General features: G+C 54.9%; 2 protein-coding genes across 2 annotated transcripts; both read right to left on the bottom strand.

Annotated features, from left to right (window-relative positions):
* Positions 1–33: 33 nt before the first annotated feature.
* TRIREDRAFT_111610 (uncharacterized protein) lies at positions 34–1216 on the bottom strand (the record flags this gene model as incomplete). The annotated part of the gene is made up of 2 exons (XM_006969011.1): positions 34–1085; positions 1171–1216. The coding sequence occupies 2 exons, from the start codon at positions 1214–1216 to the stop codon at positions 34–36; spliced, it is 1098 nt and encodes a 365-aa protein (XP_006969073.1).
* A 985-nt stretch (positions 1217–2201) lies between these two features.
* On the bottom strand, positions 2202–4967 carry TRIREDRAFT_123881 (N-terminal binuclear Zn cluster-containing/DNA binding domain-containing protein; the record flags this gene model as incomplete). Its single annotated transcript, XM_006969010.1, has 2 exons — positions 2202–3861; positions 4042–4967. 2 exons carry the CDS (start codon positions 4965–4967, stop codon positions 2202–2204), a joined length of 2586 nt encoding a protein of 861 aa, XP_006969072.1.
* Positions 4968–14984: the final 10017 nt, after the last annotated feature.

Below are 14984 nucleotides of genomic sequence, written 5' to 3'. Positions count from 1 at the left end.
CCCCCCCGTAGTCATTCGTTCTAAACATCATGATCATAATGCCCCAAACACCGTAACCACGCCGGACGTCCCCCCAACGCAAAACTGGTCTCCCCAACCTCCCTCCCGCCACGCCATGCAGCTGATGACATTGTTCCGCACCTTGGGCTTCCCGTCCTTGCCCACCGTCTTCTTCCTCGCCTCGTAGCCCGGCGGCCCCCACGGCACCGTCACCTTGGCGACCACCTTGCCCGAGAGCAGATCCCACGCCCAGATCCTCCCCGAGCCGCTGCCGTCCGCCGCCATCGCCGCCGGATCGCCCGTCATCTCATCGCCCGCAACGACGTACTTTTCCCTGCCGCCCAGCAGCGACTGCACGCGCAGCTCCTCGCTCTTCCACAGCGGATCCGAGTACGCCCTCAGGCACGTGCCGTTGTCGCGGTCCATCAGCCGCAGCTTGCTATCGAGCGAGCCCACGAGCATGGCCTTGCCGTCCCTCGTCACGTCCAGGCTGACGACGCTCGCGCCCATGACGTCCGTCGTGCACCTGCCCATGCGGACGTCGTAGCTGCGCACCCGGCCGTCGACGCTCCCCGCGACGACCTCGGCGCCCCTGACCACGAGGCTCGTCACCGAGTCCCTGGCCTCGTCGAGCACCTGCACCGGCCGGAAGCCGCTCGCGTTGCGCACGTCCCACAGCCGCACCGTCGTGTCGAACCCGCCGCTCGCCACGAGCGAGTCCCCGTCGCCCGCGAAGCTCACGCAGTTGACGCGCGCCGAGTGGCCTCCCTGCGCCGCGCTGCCGCCGAACCGCCGCGTCGTCACCGCCCGGCTCACGTCCCACAGGAACACGGCCCTGTCGCCGCCGCCCGACACGAAGCTCTCGTTGTCCGACGCCACGGCCAGGCACGTCACCTCGTAGCCGTGCGCGGCGTACGTCTGGATCAGGCGGCCTTGGGGAATCGCCGGCTTCGCGCTGCTGCTGGGCCTGATCTCGGGCACGGACGTGCTGGGGAACGGGTTGTACAGGCGGATGGAGCGGTCTGCGGACCCGGTGAGGATGTAGTTTCCAGGGGAGGCTGAATAAGTCACAGCATGGACGGGGCCTGATGAGAGTTGTCTTCGTCAGCTTGAATGTTCACGGAAAGAGGGCGCGGCGCAAAAGGATGAGACTGAAATGTCAAGACAAACCATTTGAGCCGAGAAGATGCGCCACGGGCTTATCTGGGAAAACCATTGTTTCAGGCACCGCGGCTCATCGCATCATATTTTCCCCTTTGTCTTCTTCTTGAAATCTCCACAGTCTAATTGCTTGGAAAATTCAGAGCCGCAGAATGGACAGTGTGTTGATTGATAGTGAAATGTGTAAAGACGGCGCTGTCTTAGAACGACATTGTCATGGCTCCTTTTGAGGCTTCTCTTCACTGGTCCCTCCTCACAATTGTGATGTCTGATTTTGCCGCTGATGCTGTGGCTATAATTACGCCAAAAGAGACGTGTTCAACAGAGCAAAGACTCCTTGTAATCGTAATCTCGACGGAATTCTCCAGTCCGAGCCCTTAAACAACTGGTTTACAAGGACTTTCGTTGCGAGGATATGAGTATGTATCGCGATGATAGATATCACGTGATCGATCGCGCGATAAGCCTCGACTCCTTCGGTTAGGGGTCAAGACTCAAACAACAGTTGTACCTCGAATGCAACGGTACCTTTGGTGCAACCCATGATCTTCTTTGTGCAGGTCCATACCAGGTGTCGGCGCTCACGTAGAATTGATAAACAGCAAGAGGTAAAGGCGATATACAGATATGCGGCATCAAACGTAAAATGCCATTCAGAGTAAGTAGCCTCCCATTCAACATACAGATTCGCGACCAAGGCCTCCTTGTCACATCGAATGCCCAAACTCCTCATCCCATGTCATCCGATTCAAGTCGCCTTGATCTCGATGCCTCCAAGCAGGCCCAAGTGGGCAGCGATCTAAACGCTAAACCATGCATAACACGTTAAAGTCGTTTCCAAAAAAAAGCAAGCTCATTTTGGGTAAAAACAAACAGGCCAATAAAACATAGACAGTAAAGAGAAGAAATACAAGAGAAGAGGAATACAGAAAAAAGCGGATAGATATAGAAAGTAGACGTGCATGTATACACATGTATACACGACAATAGGAACAAGTCATCCAGTAGAGGCAGCACACAGACGCCGAAGCTCCAAGCGTCTAGTCGCATCCGACATAGACCACGTCCATGTCTCTGGGAAATGTTTGTTCAAGGGGATCAAAGATCTGCCAGTGGCTGAGCTCCTTGTCCTTTGTGTTGTCTGACAGGGGAAGCAAGCGATAGCCCTGAATAGGGCTGGGCGGCCGCGATCCTAGCTCACGAATGCGGTTCAACTTTTGTAAACGCCGGTGGATGGCAAGACCGTCCTTTGAGGATGCCTCCCAGACGTCCTTCATCTTGTCAATTGCCGACTGGGCGATTCGAACTCGGTCAATGATCTCGCCTAAAACGGCCATCGGACCACTGGCAGTCAGAACATCGACAGCTTCTGTGACGGCGACAGCCATGGCTGGAGGAGGGATGCTCAGCAATGCAGACCTGACCCTCAAGATACGCTCAAGACTGTTCAGCATCTCGAGAACCCGGCTTGCGTGCTCCCGGCACTCGGCCGAATGCCCCAACTGGACATCCCGGGGTAGCTGGCCGGCTCCGTAGCGGTGTCGGTTCAACTCGATCATGGTATGATGGTAAAGAAAATGCATGCTGAGGAAAGACCCCGTGCTTCTCGAGAAAGCAGCCGTTTCGATGTTTGTGCCACTAAACGTCATGCGAGGGGGTAGAGAAGCAGCCCAGTTCTTGGCTCTCTTGATGAGATCCTGCAGCTTCGTGGTCTCGGCTTCGGTGGGCGTCCGTCTGAGGGCCATTCTATAGATGGAGGCCTGGCAGTCCGACCAGATGTGCACCATTTCAAGATAGTAGCCCGTGACAGTGGCGTCCGACGATGGCTCATCCGACACGACGCGGCCACAATATGGGTCAAAGCTTCGCGCGCGGGACTCGGCTTGCTTCTCGAAGCTATTGAGGTCGGCAGGAAGTCGAATGTAAATGTCCTCTGCATGAGTCATTACTGGGCGTTCCGGGAAAAGCCCGCCAAGTCTTTCCAGCATGAACAGTGACCAAAGAGTCCTCCTGCGAGCTTCAGCATAGCCCATCCTATTGAGTCCCAGAGGATAAATGGTCATGGCCGATTCCCGGGAGTGGTCGAGTTCTAAGCTCAGCTGCAGGCATGCAGCGCTAGCCGCTGCTGAAGATATCAGCTCATCGGCTTCTCGTGTACGGCAGGTCGAGATGTAATACACGGCAAGGAGGATCCTGCTTTGCACCAGCTGTAAGCACTGCACTCCCGTCATCCTTTGCGCGTAGTGAGCCACCTGAGCATATTCGAAAGCAATATGCTTAGGATCGCCGCAGAGCGCAGAGCCAACGGCAAGGGTGCTATAGAGGAGCATCAAGTCTTCAGGGGATTTTTGTCCAACAGAAGCCACGACCCAGCGCTGAAAGGCCTCCTCCGGGAGAAATTGTAGAATCATAGTGCTGTCCACATTGGCGAAAAACCTGGTCAGGGCACTGGTGATCAGGTCAGGGTTCGAGGCAAAGGGATCGGTCCGCCAAGCACGACCAAGAACATCGTCCGGGATCCTAGATGGCTCGGGGAGAAGTGGTAGCGGTGGCTGTTCGGCCATTCGAGGTTTGAGATAGTCCAATCGGCGATTGAACGAGGCAGGCGGTTCGCCGTTGGAAACGTACGCCTCAGATCCCAGCTTGAGCCTCTTGCTGTATCCGCGATCTGGAGATGAGGGTTGCATTGCTCGCGGCGATCTGGGAGAGCTCACATCACTGATCGAATGCCGTAGATCAGCTGCTTCGAGTTGTCGGCCATCGTCGAGCTCGACTGGCGACGTCGAGGGCGAAGTGTTATTGCCCCCTCTGGGCCTAGAATCACTGTGAGCACGATTCCGAGGGCATCTTGATGTAGAAAAGCATGGTTCATGCACTCACGCATTCTTGAATTTGCAAATGCGACCAAACTTTTCGCACTGGACACATCGTGGGTAGTCCGGGTCACACTTGATCTTCTTCTCCCTGCAAGTCACGCATGCAATAGCCAACCGCTTGCGAGGCTTGCCCGCCTTCGTCACGCCCCAGTGAGCGTTTACCGCCTCACCGTCAATGACGGTCTTGCAATGGCTTCCATCGTCGTAGAAATAGCACATGCCTTCGCCCGGTACCTCTGCTGCTCGCACAAATCTCGGTAGGAAGTGCGTGCCTGTCCAGATTTTTGGGCCCAGGCCATCTTTGGAAACGGCGATATCAGAGGGTATGGTGGTAGCTGTAGTTGCTGGCGGGTTGCCGTCCGAACTGGGAACTTGACTGGGTCGCCGTTCGGAGTAATCGTGGGTTGCATCTTTGTGCCCAGAGAGATGAGTCCTGAGTTGATCTTGACCTTGCGGATAAGATGAGTCGCGAGATCCCGCCGCCTGATAATCTTGCCTGCTGTCCTCGCGGTAGGCGGACCATTTGCGCGGCATTTCGGGTTCGTAACGCGCATCTGAGCCCCTGTGATCGTGGTTCGAGTATTCGGGCGACTGCGGCCCAGTGAAGGAAGATGTCGGGGCGTGGGCGGACTGTCTATCGTGGTAGTTGTAGACTGTGTCATAGAGACTTCTCGGTTGCAGCGGAGAAGGTGAAATAGTCTGTGGGAAGTAGGAGTTCGACAGGTTTCCATTCGACGATAGCCGTGGCCTGTCTAGGGGAGAGGGCGAAGGATATATTCCATTGCGCTCCGTGTGTGGAGAGCTCAGAGGTCTCATAGCTGATGGCGGGCCAAAGAGGCTACTCAACGATGGAAGCTGTTGTCCAGTGGACGAGGTGCCAACAGATTCCTGCCGACTCCGTCCATCATTCGTATTACCCTCTGCAGCCATGTCGACGGAGCCCTTGCCATAACGTGACATGGAAGCAGCAGCAAGAAGAACCGAACCACGAGGGCCCCAGGCAGCTTGCTCTTCTAGAGGCGACGACCTAGAAGAGAATGATGTTGCACTTGGGCTTATCAGCTCAGGTGGAGTGTCTGGCGGGGGAGCGCGATGCAGAGATTCTAGAGTTGGTAGTCCACCCATTGAGAGGAAGATAGACACTATTTGTTGGAGCAACGGCAGCTGTTAGAGTTGCATCTCCAAGGAAGCACGAGATGATCCTTCAGGAAGAAGAAGCGCCCAGCGACAAAAAGGAGCGGCTAAACAGATACTCTCGTCCTTCAGGTGTCCAACCGGGTTGCTCCACAGGCCAGGTATGGAGGGCAAAGTTTCCACACGCGCAACAACGTATGAATCGCCCAGAATAGTATTTGCTGGTCAAGTGAGTGCAGTGATCCAAGGTTGAAACCGGGCGCGACGCTTGTAAGTGATCAGGTGAGTGCGTGTTCTATGACACTTCTTCCAGCCAGAGTCTCGATATCGAATGGACCATGAAGGAATAAGACAAGAGTAGACAGGTTGCTAGACCTTGAGGAAAGATCTCGAGTCAACGGCCCAGCGGCAAGTGGCGACGTGTTGAGAATCTGGGGGAGGAGATGGGGAAGATGCGGGCGACGAGGTTACGAGGAGGGTATCAGTGGCTTTTGAGATCTAGGCCACCACTGCCCACAAAACGAAAAGAGTCTCGAGAAGCGGACAGGGTTGCAGAGAGGAGCTAGCAGGGTCCAGCCAAGTGAACGGCAGAAATAGAGTAGATACACCGAAGCAACCCCAAAAGGCAAACGAGACCAACAAGGGCAGTTCCCAATGAACCGGACGCGGCTGAGGCCCTGTAACGGACGGAATTCGTGCTTGTACAGAAAGCCTGGGCAAGCACTCGCCTATGGGTGCTGCTGTGTGGATACAAGGCAAATAACTACCATCTAGCTAGGCCGTTGGTCGGTATCAGTCTCGAGTCAAAAGTGGCCGGAGGGGGGGGTGGTCCATGATCCAGGAAGTCCCCAAAAGGACCATTCGATAGCGTCGCTCCGGACCTGAACTTGTGGATATGGAGCGTCCCAGCCCACCTTGCCACACGTGCTTGGTGGTCCACTCTGGTGTTGTTGCCGCGGCCCTATAGACCGGGACCTTGGATGCAGATTTGTCCAGGAGGGAGGAGGGAGTGCTGCTGGTACGATACCATACTCGCCGGTGAGCTTGGTGCATGCTGTACGAGGATACAGGTAGTATAATCTGAGATTATGGCGCCCCGTTGGCTCTGCTAGCAGTTAACGGACCCGTCGTCGTCATGTTATCATGGGGGGGTCCTGCTGGGGGTCAGAGCCCATGGTGATATGCTCAGGTGCTGGTGGCCCATGACGGAAGCATGGAATGCCGAAGGTCCTGGCTGCCTCGCATCGTCCGAGCGGGCCATAAGCCTCGTGCAGCTGCCAAAAGCCTGGCTGGCCTGACTGATGGGCATAGTAGTAGTATGCCAGCAGAGACGTCTCGCAGCATAGGTAGGCTGCTTGTTCGCCGATGCTGTCCAATAGCTGCCACAGCTGCGATGCACTGCCGGAAGAAGGATTCCGCGGCTGTAGCGTATGCGGCGTAGCCAAGGGGTCTGGCCGGTCTGGCGTCGGTATTTCCCCCAAACCGCCTCTGCCTCTGCGCATCCAGGAGATTTGGCGATTGTGGCTGGCGTCCGTACGAGGGCCAAGACCAGCTTGGGTCAGGGAAGATGCGGTCTTGATACTCAATGGGGTATCCTGGTCGCGCGCTAGAGGGACTGATGGCTGACCGGGGCCATGACGACGCGGCGTGGTTTGCGCAGAAGAGAAGCAGCAGAACACACGCACACGCACGGAAACAGATTGCGGCCACACCACATTTTGCCCTAGTCGGGAGGGCGTGCGCACAGCAAGCTGGATGAAGCGACGCAAGTCAGCCGCACCGCCCACACCCTCTCACTGACCGTCTGTCTGTCTGTCTGTCTGTCTGCCTGTCTGTGTCTGTCACTCCGGCAGGGGACGGAGCACCAGGGAGGCAGCGAAGCGCCAGCAGCGACGGGAGATGGACGGAGGATTGCGGAGATGGACGTCGTCTGGGGGATGCAAAAGGGCGTCTGGGTATGCCACAGCATATTGCCAGGTGGTTGAGGGGAGGATCTGAAGTTTGGAGATTATACTGGTAGGTACCTTATCTGTAGGTGCCTGAATAGGTAGGTATGTCCAATGCAGTGCGTGCTTTCTTTCTTTTTTTTTTTTTTTTTCCTGGCCGAGATCAAGAGAACACGAATGGCAGGAGATGATCGGGTCGCGGGGCACGCCGTCCAAGTGGAAGGAGCGAAGCCGTTCGGAGTACCGACGGCACTGGTCTACAGCATGAAAGGCACTTGCAGGTTCCTGGAAAGTGCAAAAGAGTATCACAAGCAACTACAGCCGGAGACTTTCCTGACGCTGGAAGCGGAATATCGTGCATTGCACCTGCCTGCACTTCAATACAGCTGCGTCGTACCTGCCTACGTAGGTACCTCACTACAGTACTCAGCAAGTACAAGGAAGGCGCCTGCCTACCTCGGGCTACCTACCGTACCTTACCGGTACCGCAGTAGTAGTAGGTTCAGAATGGTGGAAGGCATTAACTGGCAAGTGCCGAAAAGAGAGGAACAAAAAAAAAAACAAAAAAAAAACAAGGAAATCAACGTGGTTGACAGCCGATCTTACCATAATTTGAAATCGCTGCATATCAGCACCAAGGCACAGCTGCAACTTGCGTATTGTCATCCCTGATACATCTCGTACTTGAACCGCTCACCATGGCCAGCAATCCTGGAATTGGTTCCATTCTGTCACCTCGAGTCGTCGCAGACGCAGCGGCACTGGCAGGCTCCTTTTCTCAGTACAATCAATCCACCGTATTACAAATCGCCAGCCGTTGAGACGCTTTGCCGGTCTGTGCTGCAGCTACGCCCACGCCCACGCCCACGCCCACGCCCCTCTTGGACCGGCTTTCACTGCCAATGCCAATGCCAATGCCTCGCTACAGCCCGGCAGATCGAGGCATTCGATGGGCCAGGAGGCTCAGTCCACCACACAATGGACCGGGCGGCGAGTTGGGTTGCCGCCGGCATGTGCAGCGGCATCAGAAGGTCGTCCTGCCCGAGCCACGGCACGCAATAATTCCGCGCATGCCACGGAAGTGGGAGTACAGACATCAAGGGCCGCACAGAGCACCCATAGAGGAGGAGCCAATCTGACACCTCAGAGGCCGGCCAGCACCTGTAAGGTGATGCCATGGCTCATTTACTTGCCGCACTCTCCTCATGCTAACGTGCTCAGCCAGCGCCATGCTCATTACATGTACGAAAATTCACATCACACACCTACGCCAAATGTACCGCCACCCTCTGTTGTATCGCAGGACCCGACGCTGTTGCTTGCTGGGCGGCACCACTCCTTGTCACCTCCCTTCGGCCGCAGTTGCAAACAGAGTATCTGGTGCTGCGCGATTGACTGTTGGCTCGTCCATGATATCTGCCTAAACATATTTGCCATAGGCATGTTGGTCGAAAACCAGGCATGTTGGTCGTTGGCGAAGCCAGAACCGGGTGGCCACACTGTTGGCTGCTGCTCTCTCCTGCCTGGAGTATTTTGCAGGAGCCGGGCTGAGACAACCAAAAGTACCATGATTTGCGGGCCTCGTGCCCGTACATGTACCAGCCCTCCCTGCTGCTCGCTCCGGCAACCTGATGTCACATTACAAGGGTCGCCAGATGGAAGCGTTCAGGGATCTCTCGACAGGGTCTTCGGCGCACTAAAAAGGATGAGCTCGGCAAGCATTCCGACCTTCTGGGGTTGGTTATTATTGGAACCGGTGGTCGCAGTGGTGTAACCATGTGGGTGGGAGTGGACTGCAGATTCTCACATACAGCGGCGCGTCATGGATCAGCGCATCCGAAACATTTCAAGTGAGATATTGAACTGATTTCCCGATCGGTGGCCGCGGATGATTGATCCAAGCTCGCGCAGGCTTTGGCCGTTCGCTGATCAGCAGCCGGCGCAATCACACCAGAAACGTGCAAAGGCCCTCGATACAACCGCTTGGGCATCCAGCGGTGCGTTCATGTCCCTTGATGGCGTGAGTTGGCTCTGCCTGCATTCGCCTTCGTCCAGGCTCGTCCAGCTCGACGCCCGCTCTACCTGTATCTGTCCACTTCCTCCGACTTGCACACCAAGAGCAACTCCAAGATGTGGCCGCGCTTCGCGATAGTTGCAGGGGATCGGCTGACAATCCCACCTGCTTCATCCCACAGAAGGTTAATTAATCAACAATTTTCCCGAGCACACGGCGTCCAGGGTTGCCTCGTTGCTGTTACTTTCCTTGGCATGTGGGTGGGGACCCATAGAAGCAATGGGGACACCACTGCTATTACGTATCGAGGACGAGTACAAGCACTTGGTGCCACTACGGGCATGATGAGGAGGAGGAGATTGCCTGGCAACAACCTGGTAGAGAGGTGTGGTTAGGCTGCGTGGCAAGCCGGGTTTCTTGGTTCGGCAGTCGAAAGATTCGCTATGGCCTGTGCACAGCTTGCCGCTCCCGACACAAGGGGAAAAAAAAAAAACGTTTTCCCTGAGAAATCACGACAGTCCGACGGCATCAAGGGCATACGCCTATGCAGCATTATTACTTACTCGTATGGCCATGTTTCCAGAAGTCGTTTGGCCAGAGAGCGACAAATTCGCTGCCACAGTCCTTTCTAGGAACACTCCATACCAGATTTGGCCCCTTGCATCGGGCCATGTAGGGAGTTCCGTCCACTGTCCTCGGTCCATGCTACTCATCCGGAGCAGTACAAGCAATGTCCTTGTTGACATACAGGAGCAGGTTTTGCAAGTCTAGCCTGGCATACAAGGTACAGCATCGAAGTTGTCCCGGCCCGTTGTGCTGTTGGTTTGCTCGTTCGGCACGTGTTGCGTATGATGTGTGTATCATATGATGACAGAACAAAAGGGGAGGGGAACTGTCTGAGAGCACGGCGGCATAACGCACATGTGCTAATAGCGCTTCCTTGCATCGCACCCGCACAATGGTTGACCATCCTGCGAAGAGGCATGTTTCAACAATGGAGCTGGTGTCTCGGTCACCCTCTGACGCATCGTCGGCGATCTACTATCTGCAGGCATTGTACAGAATCGGCCTTGGCGGAGTGCTCTATGTCTCCTCTTGTCGTCTTCGCCGCCATTCCTAGTACATCAGCGCCAATGGAACAAAAAGTGTTCTCTTCATCTGGCACGCACACAGCAAACAACCTTTTGTCCGGACATCATTGCTTCAACCAGAAACGATCGGTACCACCTGATCCGCCCGGGCAACCAAGAGTCCTATGTTGCCTGCAAAGCCCCTGAATGACAGCAATTTATTTGATAAGTTGGAAGGCGCTCAATTATCCCCTCCACGCCGCCGCATGGAGTACCCTCCATGATATGATCCATCCTGTATATCATTTGCTTTGGGCCACAACACGCCTCTAACAGGCTACAGTCACGCAAGTGGCATGTGAGATTGCTTTTACCTCGCACGAGTGCCGCTACCAAGCAGGTAGTATGCCAAGATGAGGTACCACACCCGGACTGCCAACGCAACACGGACGTACGGAGTAGGATGTATACGCATGTTGTACGACTATCATCTCTCAGCCGCATGTGTGGGATACGAGGTGGGAAAATTACGTGCGATACCAGGTTTCTGGTAGCTTCAATGTCTGGCTTCCATTGACAGAATCTTGGCCCCCGAGCACATGCCTTCATGAGCAGGGCGCTACTCTTCATACACGCACATACTCAATCTCCTCTGGCATTGAAGCAGAAAGTCTCAAGAGTACTACCTCCCCTGAGCGCTGTCGATGGCTGGCGAGTCGCAGCTGGACGACCGTAAACAGGCACCTTGCATTCCCTAGAACGAACGAGCACTAATACCGGAGTCGGGGCGACCAGCGACCGATCCACCGTCGGATTTTCTTGTCGACTATCCTGCGGTCGACCACGGCGTATGGAGCAGGGAGTTGGCGACTCTATTGGCTATTTTGTCGCAGAGTGGGAGTGGTTACACAAAGGTCGTACTCTCCCCCACCAGTTACTCCCCATGAGCTGCCAACCAAGCTATCCTAGAACGTTGCTAAAGTACCACGTATGAGGTCCGGACAGTCAAGGGCTTTCGCAGCTTCACGCGATGGTCCAGAGGCAAGGAGACCAATATCAGACATCGCATCATTCAGACCATCGGCGCCGAGCACGATGTATCCGGCATGAAGGTTCGACGACATCTACACCAACCACATTGAGTCGAGTCACTGCAGTTGTGGCTGCTAATAGAAGACTCGCCTCGGCATTCGCTCTTTCAGGTCCTTGTTCGCTTGCCCTGTGTCCCAGTGATAGTGAGAGCAGGTGCTGCTGGTGGCAATTTCACAAGGATTACTTACTTCTAGGTCCTCGCATGGCGTTTCCAACTACCGGCGGTGATGATGCCGCGTTATGCTCGTCATCGTTAGATCGCCGCCGGAAACACCACCAAACGTTGCAAAAAGAACCTTGGAAAATAGCGCAAGGCGGATTATCAGGAGCATTGGCGAAGACCAGCTCAGACAACTGGACTCCACAGCAAGCCCTGTGGATAGGGACATCGCCCCCTCAGGTCTGGGGCTAGATCTCCACGCCATCGACAAGCACGGACTTCGACCCCAGCATGGAAGCGATGGATTCCTTCTACTACTATCAAAGGGGCACGAGGCTTTAGTAGGAAATGGCTCGGTGCTTACAGTATACTGTACGAAGTAAGCTTGGTGCTTTTTCTGCCTTTATCTCCTTCTGAAAGAACGGAATCATGCATGAGCAATGATCCCGACATTGCGATAGCAGCCGAAGACAAAAGGAGTCCAAGATGGTTGTCTATTGTACGTGGGAAGCAATCCTCCCGGCTCTGAATACAGGTCAAGTGGTAATAGTCGTTGGTTGGGTGATCCAGTCATTCACCTTTAGCCATCACAGGGCCTCCGAAAGGGGACCTCGCCGGACGCGCGGAGTACGAGTATGTACAGGCCCCAGAGGCCCTTGCATGCTCACACAGTTACGAACACCTGCACCTGGAGCTGCTTTGATAAACCTGACTCAACAAGCCTCTGTACCCCGGAGCCCACTCCGCCGGTCGGTTTGCCCGCGAAGTCCGCGGCTCTAGCATGGGAATCCCGGCTCCCCATTGCCTGAACAAGCACCATCTCCGGATCAGCCATGCAACGCTAATCACCGGTAAGTCTAGTGAGAACCAACCAGCTCGGCCGAGTCTTTGATCAGCGTCGTCACATCTACAAATCCTCGATGCGTCAGTACATACATATGCAGTACATATTCACGGTACCAGGCTAACATTGGTACATACCTAGTAGTAGTAGTACTGCAGCACGAACACTACCCATGGCGCGAGAGATTGCAACTTTGTGCACTGCCTTGCTGCCAGGAGTACGAACGACCGAATGCATCATCTATCTCTTCTCAAGCCTCGAGAGTCTCCCGGCACACACTCAGTTCCTCTCAGTGCGTCACGCCCAAAGGCATGCGAACCTGGACCACGTACGTACGAGGGTTGTACGGGTGCTGGCTCTCTTCGAAATACCGCTATTCGGATCTACAACAGACGGAGAGCTGTGTCAAATTGTTTGCGGTGTGGCCAACAGATTTGCCCTGTGCCGGATGTGCAGTTTGTCAGATTAAGGCCGGTGAAGACTAAGCCGGCATGGGGCCTCGACGCAGAGATCTGACACTGCAATGACAGCCTCATTCCGCACAGTACGGAGCACCATCCTTTGTCTACCTGCTTCTTGTTCTTACGAGGTATTATCGATTTGGTCTCAGTGCTGACGAGCCCCTTTAAGCGCGAGGAACGATCTATTTCTTCTTAGTGTGTCCCTCGACCGTTGCGCACCGGTGCTGTCTAGCGTCTTCTCTGTTGAATCGCCAAATCTGAACTTGAAGCAAGAATAAGAAGGGTTGGAGAAGGCGAGGCAAGCGAAAACCCATCCGACAGTACCATACCCAATGCTGTTGGCAAGCAACATGGCCTACTACCCGTTATTTGGCCTGCTGCATACCTTTCGGATCAGACCGTGCTCTGTACGTGGACATCCCTTTTCGCCGTGCATAGGGCTTCTGGGTGTAACGTGTCTTCGGCTTCCATTTCGATCTTCCATACTTGTTCCCGCCGCTAGTCGCCCGGGTGTGTGTTCCTTCCATGCAGGACAGTGTACAGTCCCAAGGGTGCTAGTACTTCACACGACTGGGCGAAGACATGGGTGGGAACGGCTCTCGCAAGCTACCCTCCGTCGTGTGGCAATAATACTCCTTTGGGCGATCCTCCACGCCGTCCTTCGGTCCCGACGGACAAGCGAAGTCCAGAAAAGCTCGGCACTGATCCACCATCAGGAACCCCAATGAGATGTTGGCTAAGCCGGGCTTATCACGGACAGCCGGTGACAAATAACTTGGAACGGTATTACGCAGTACTATCTGCAGAACGCTGGCTGTGTCCACGCCAGGGTCCGGGGGTTGCGTGCGCACACAATGGGAGCTTCAACCACGAATCACCATTCGTAGAGATCATCTGCCGACATCCACCCCCCATCCGTGCTTTGGCCCTAACAACCTACATGCCGGCACAGGTGAGATATGATGACACGAGGGGTTATGACTGGCGGATTGATCATCGAGTAATGCAAAAACAGCATTCGGCAGGATATTGAGTCATTGAGCACACGGTCGGGTTCGACTACGGCCAATATGCCGCTACTATAGGACCTACACGGTTTGGTGTGTTCTGGAAACATCTTCAGCTTCAGCCATCACCAAAACAAATATGCAGGGTCCAGTTGAGAGCAGCCTTTAAGGGACGAAAATGTCAACACTCATACGGCAAGCAGTGCGGCAGTATGCTTTACTTCTTACTACTACGACTCATAGCAGCCTCCACGCAGCCAACTTCTACAGCAGTGCTTCGTATCAGCACTTCGTACCTACTTCCCACGCATCACAATGCGGGACCGTGGAATCGTCTACAAAGTACTATTCCCATTGCGAGGCATTACCTAGCTAGGAGGAGCGTCATCCGCCGCCTTCTGCTTGATAGGAGCACTGCAACCCACCCAAGGAGGGATTATCGGTGCTACAATTTTGGTTCCCTGTTTCCCAGAGCTCACCACAGACAGCGGAACAACAGGTGCAGTTCGCCGGCTTTGTTGCCGGCAGTATCCCGGCGCAAAATCGATGCCCCGGACCCAACTGCTGCCGGGCACCACTGTACGGAGCACTTCTTGTTGTCAAGTACAAGTATGCGCAGTGGAAATGGCCGGACAGACTTGCATCTCCGCCTGTACGGAATACAAGGAGACGGCGGCCGCGCCCCCCTTTCTTTTCGAATGATTATTGCTTCTGGGCAAGAGCCGGATTCACAGCTTCGGTTCAAGTCAACCATGTGTCTGGCGCTCTCGGAATGCTCGTCCCATCTGCACGGTGACAAGGGCTATACCGCGTTCACTGGATCCTACATATTACCCATAGTACCAACGAACCCAGGATAAATAGCAAGGACCAAGCTATGGCTACGTCGCATACATCAGGACCAGGACCATGCTTTGAACATTGAACGGCCGGATTGAGTGCCGCTGCAGGTGCAATGCTACACACTACAATTCCAACGTTCGAAAATTATCGAGAAACATGACGTTCTCTAGTGGTCGAGGTCCGCGGTCAATGCAATATTGCACGGCTCGGATGCCGGATCAGTGGGAACCCTGTGACCCGGTAACCAGCAGACAGGTCGCTTGTCAAACGATGCATATCTGGTCCAGTCTATAGCTAACTGCCGGACATTCGCGCTGAAAATGGAAACTGTGCGAGAGTGCCAAAAGCCGGGGCGAAGCAGACATCGATCACCATT

Source organism: Trichoderma reesei, assembly GCF_000167675.1.
Source record: "Trichoderma reesei QM6a unplaced genomic scaffold TRIREscaffold_28, whole genome shotgun sequence".
Taxonomy (NCBI): Eukaryota; Fungi; Ascomycota; class Sordariomycetes; order Hypocreales; family Hypocreaceae; genus Trichoderma; species Trichoderma reesei.
Note: the sequence above shows the minus strand (reverse complement) of the source record. Positions and strands in the feature narration are given on the sequence as shown.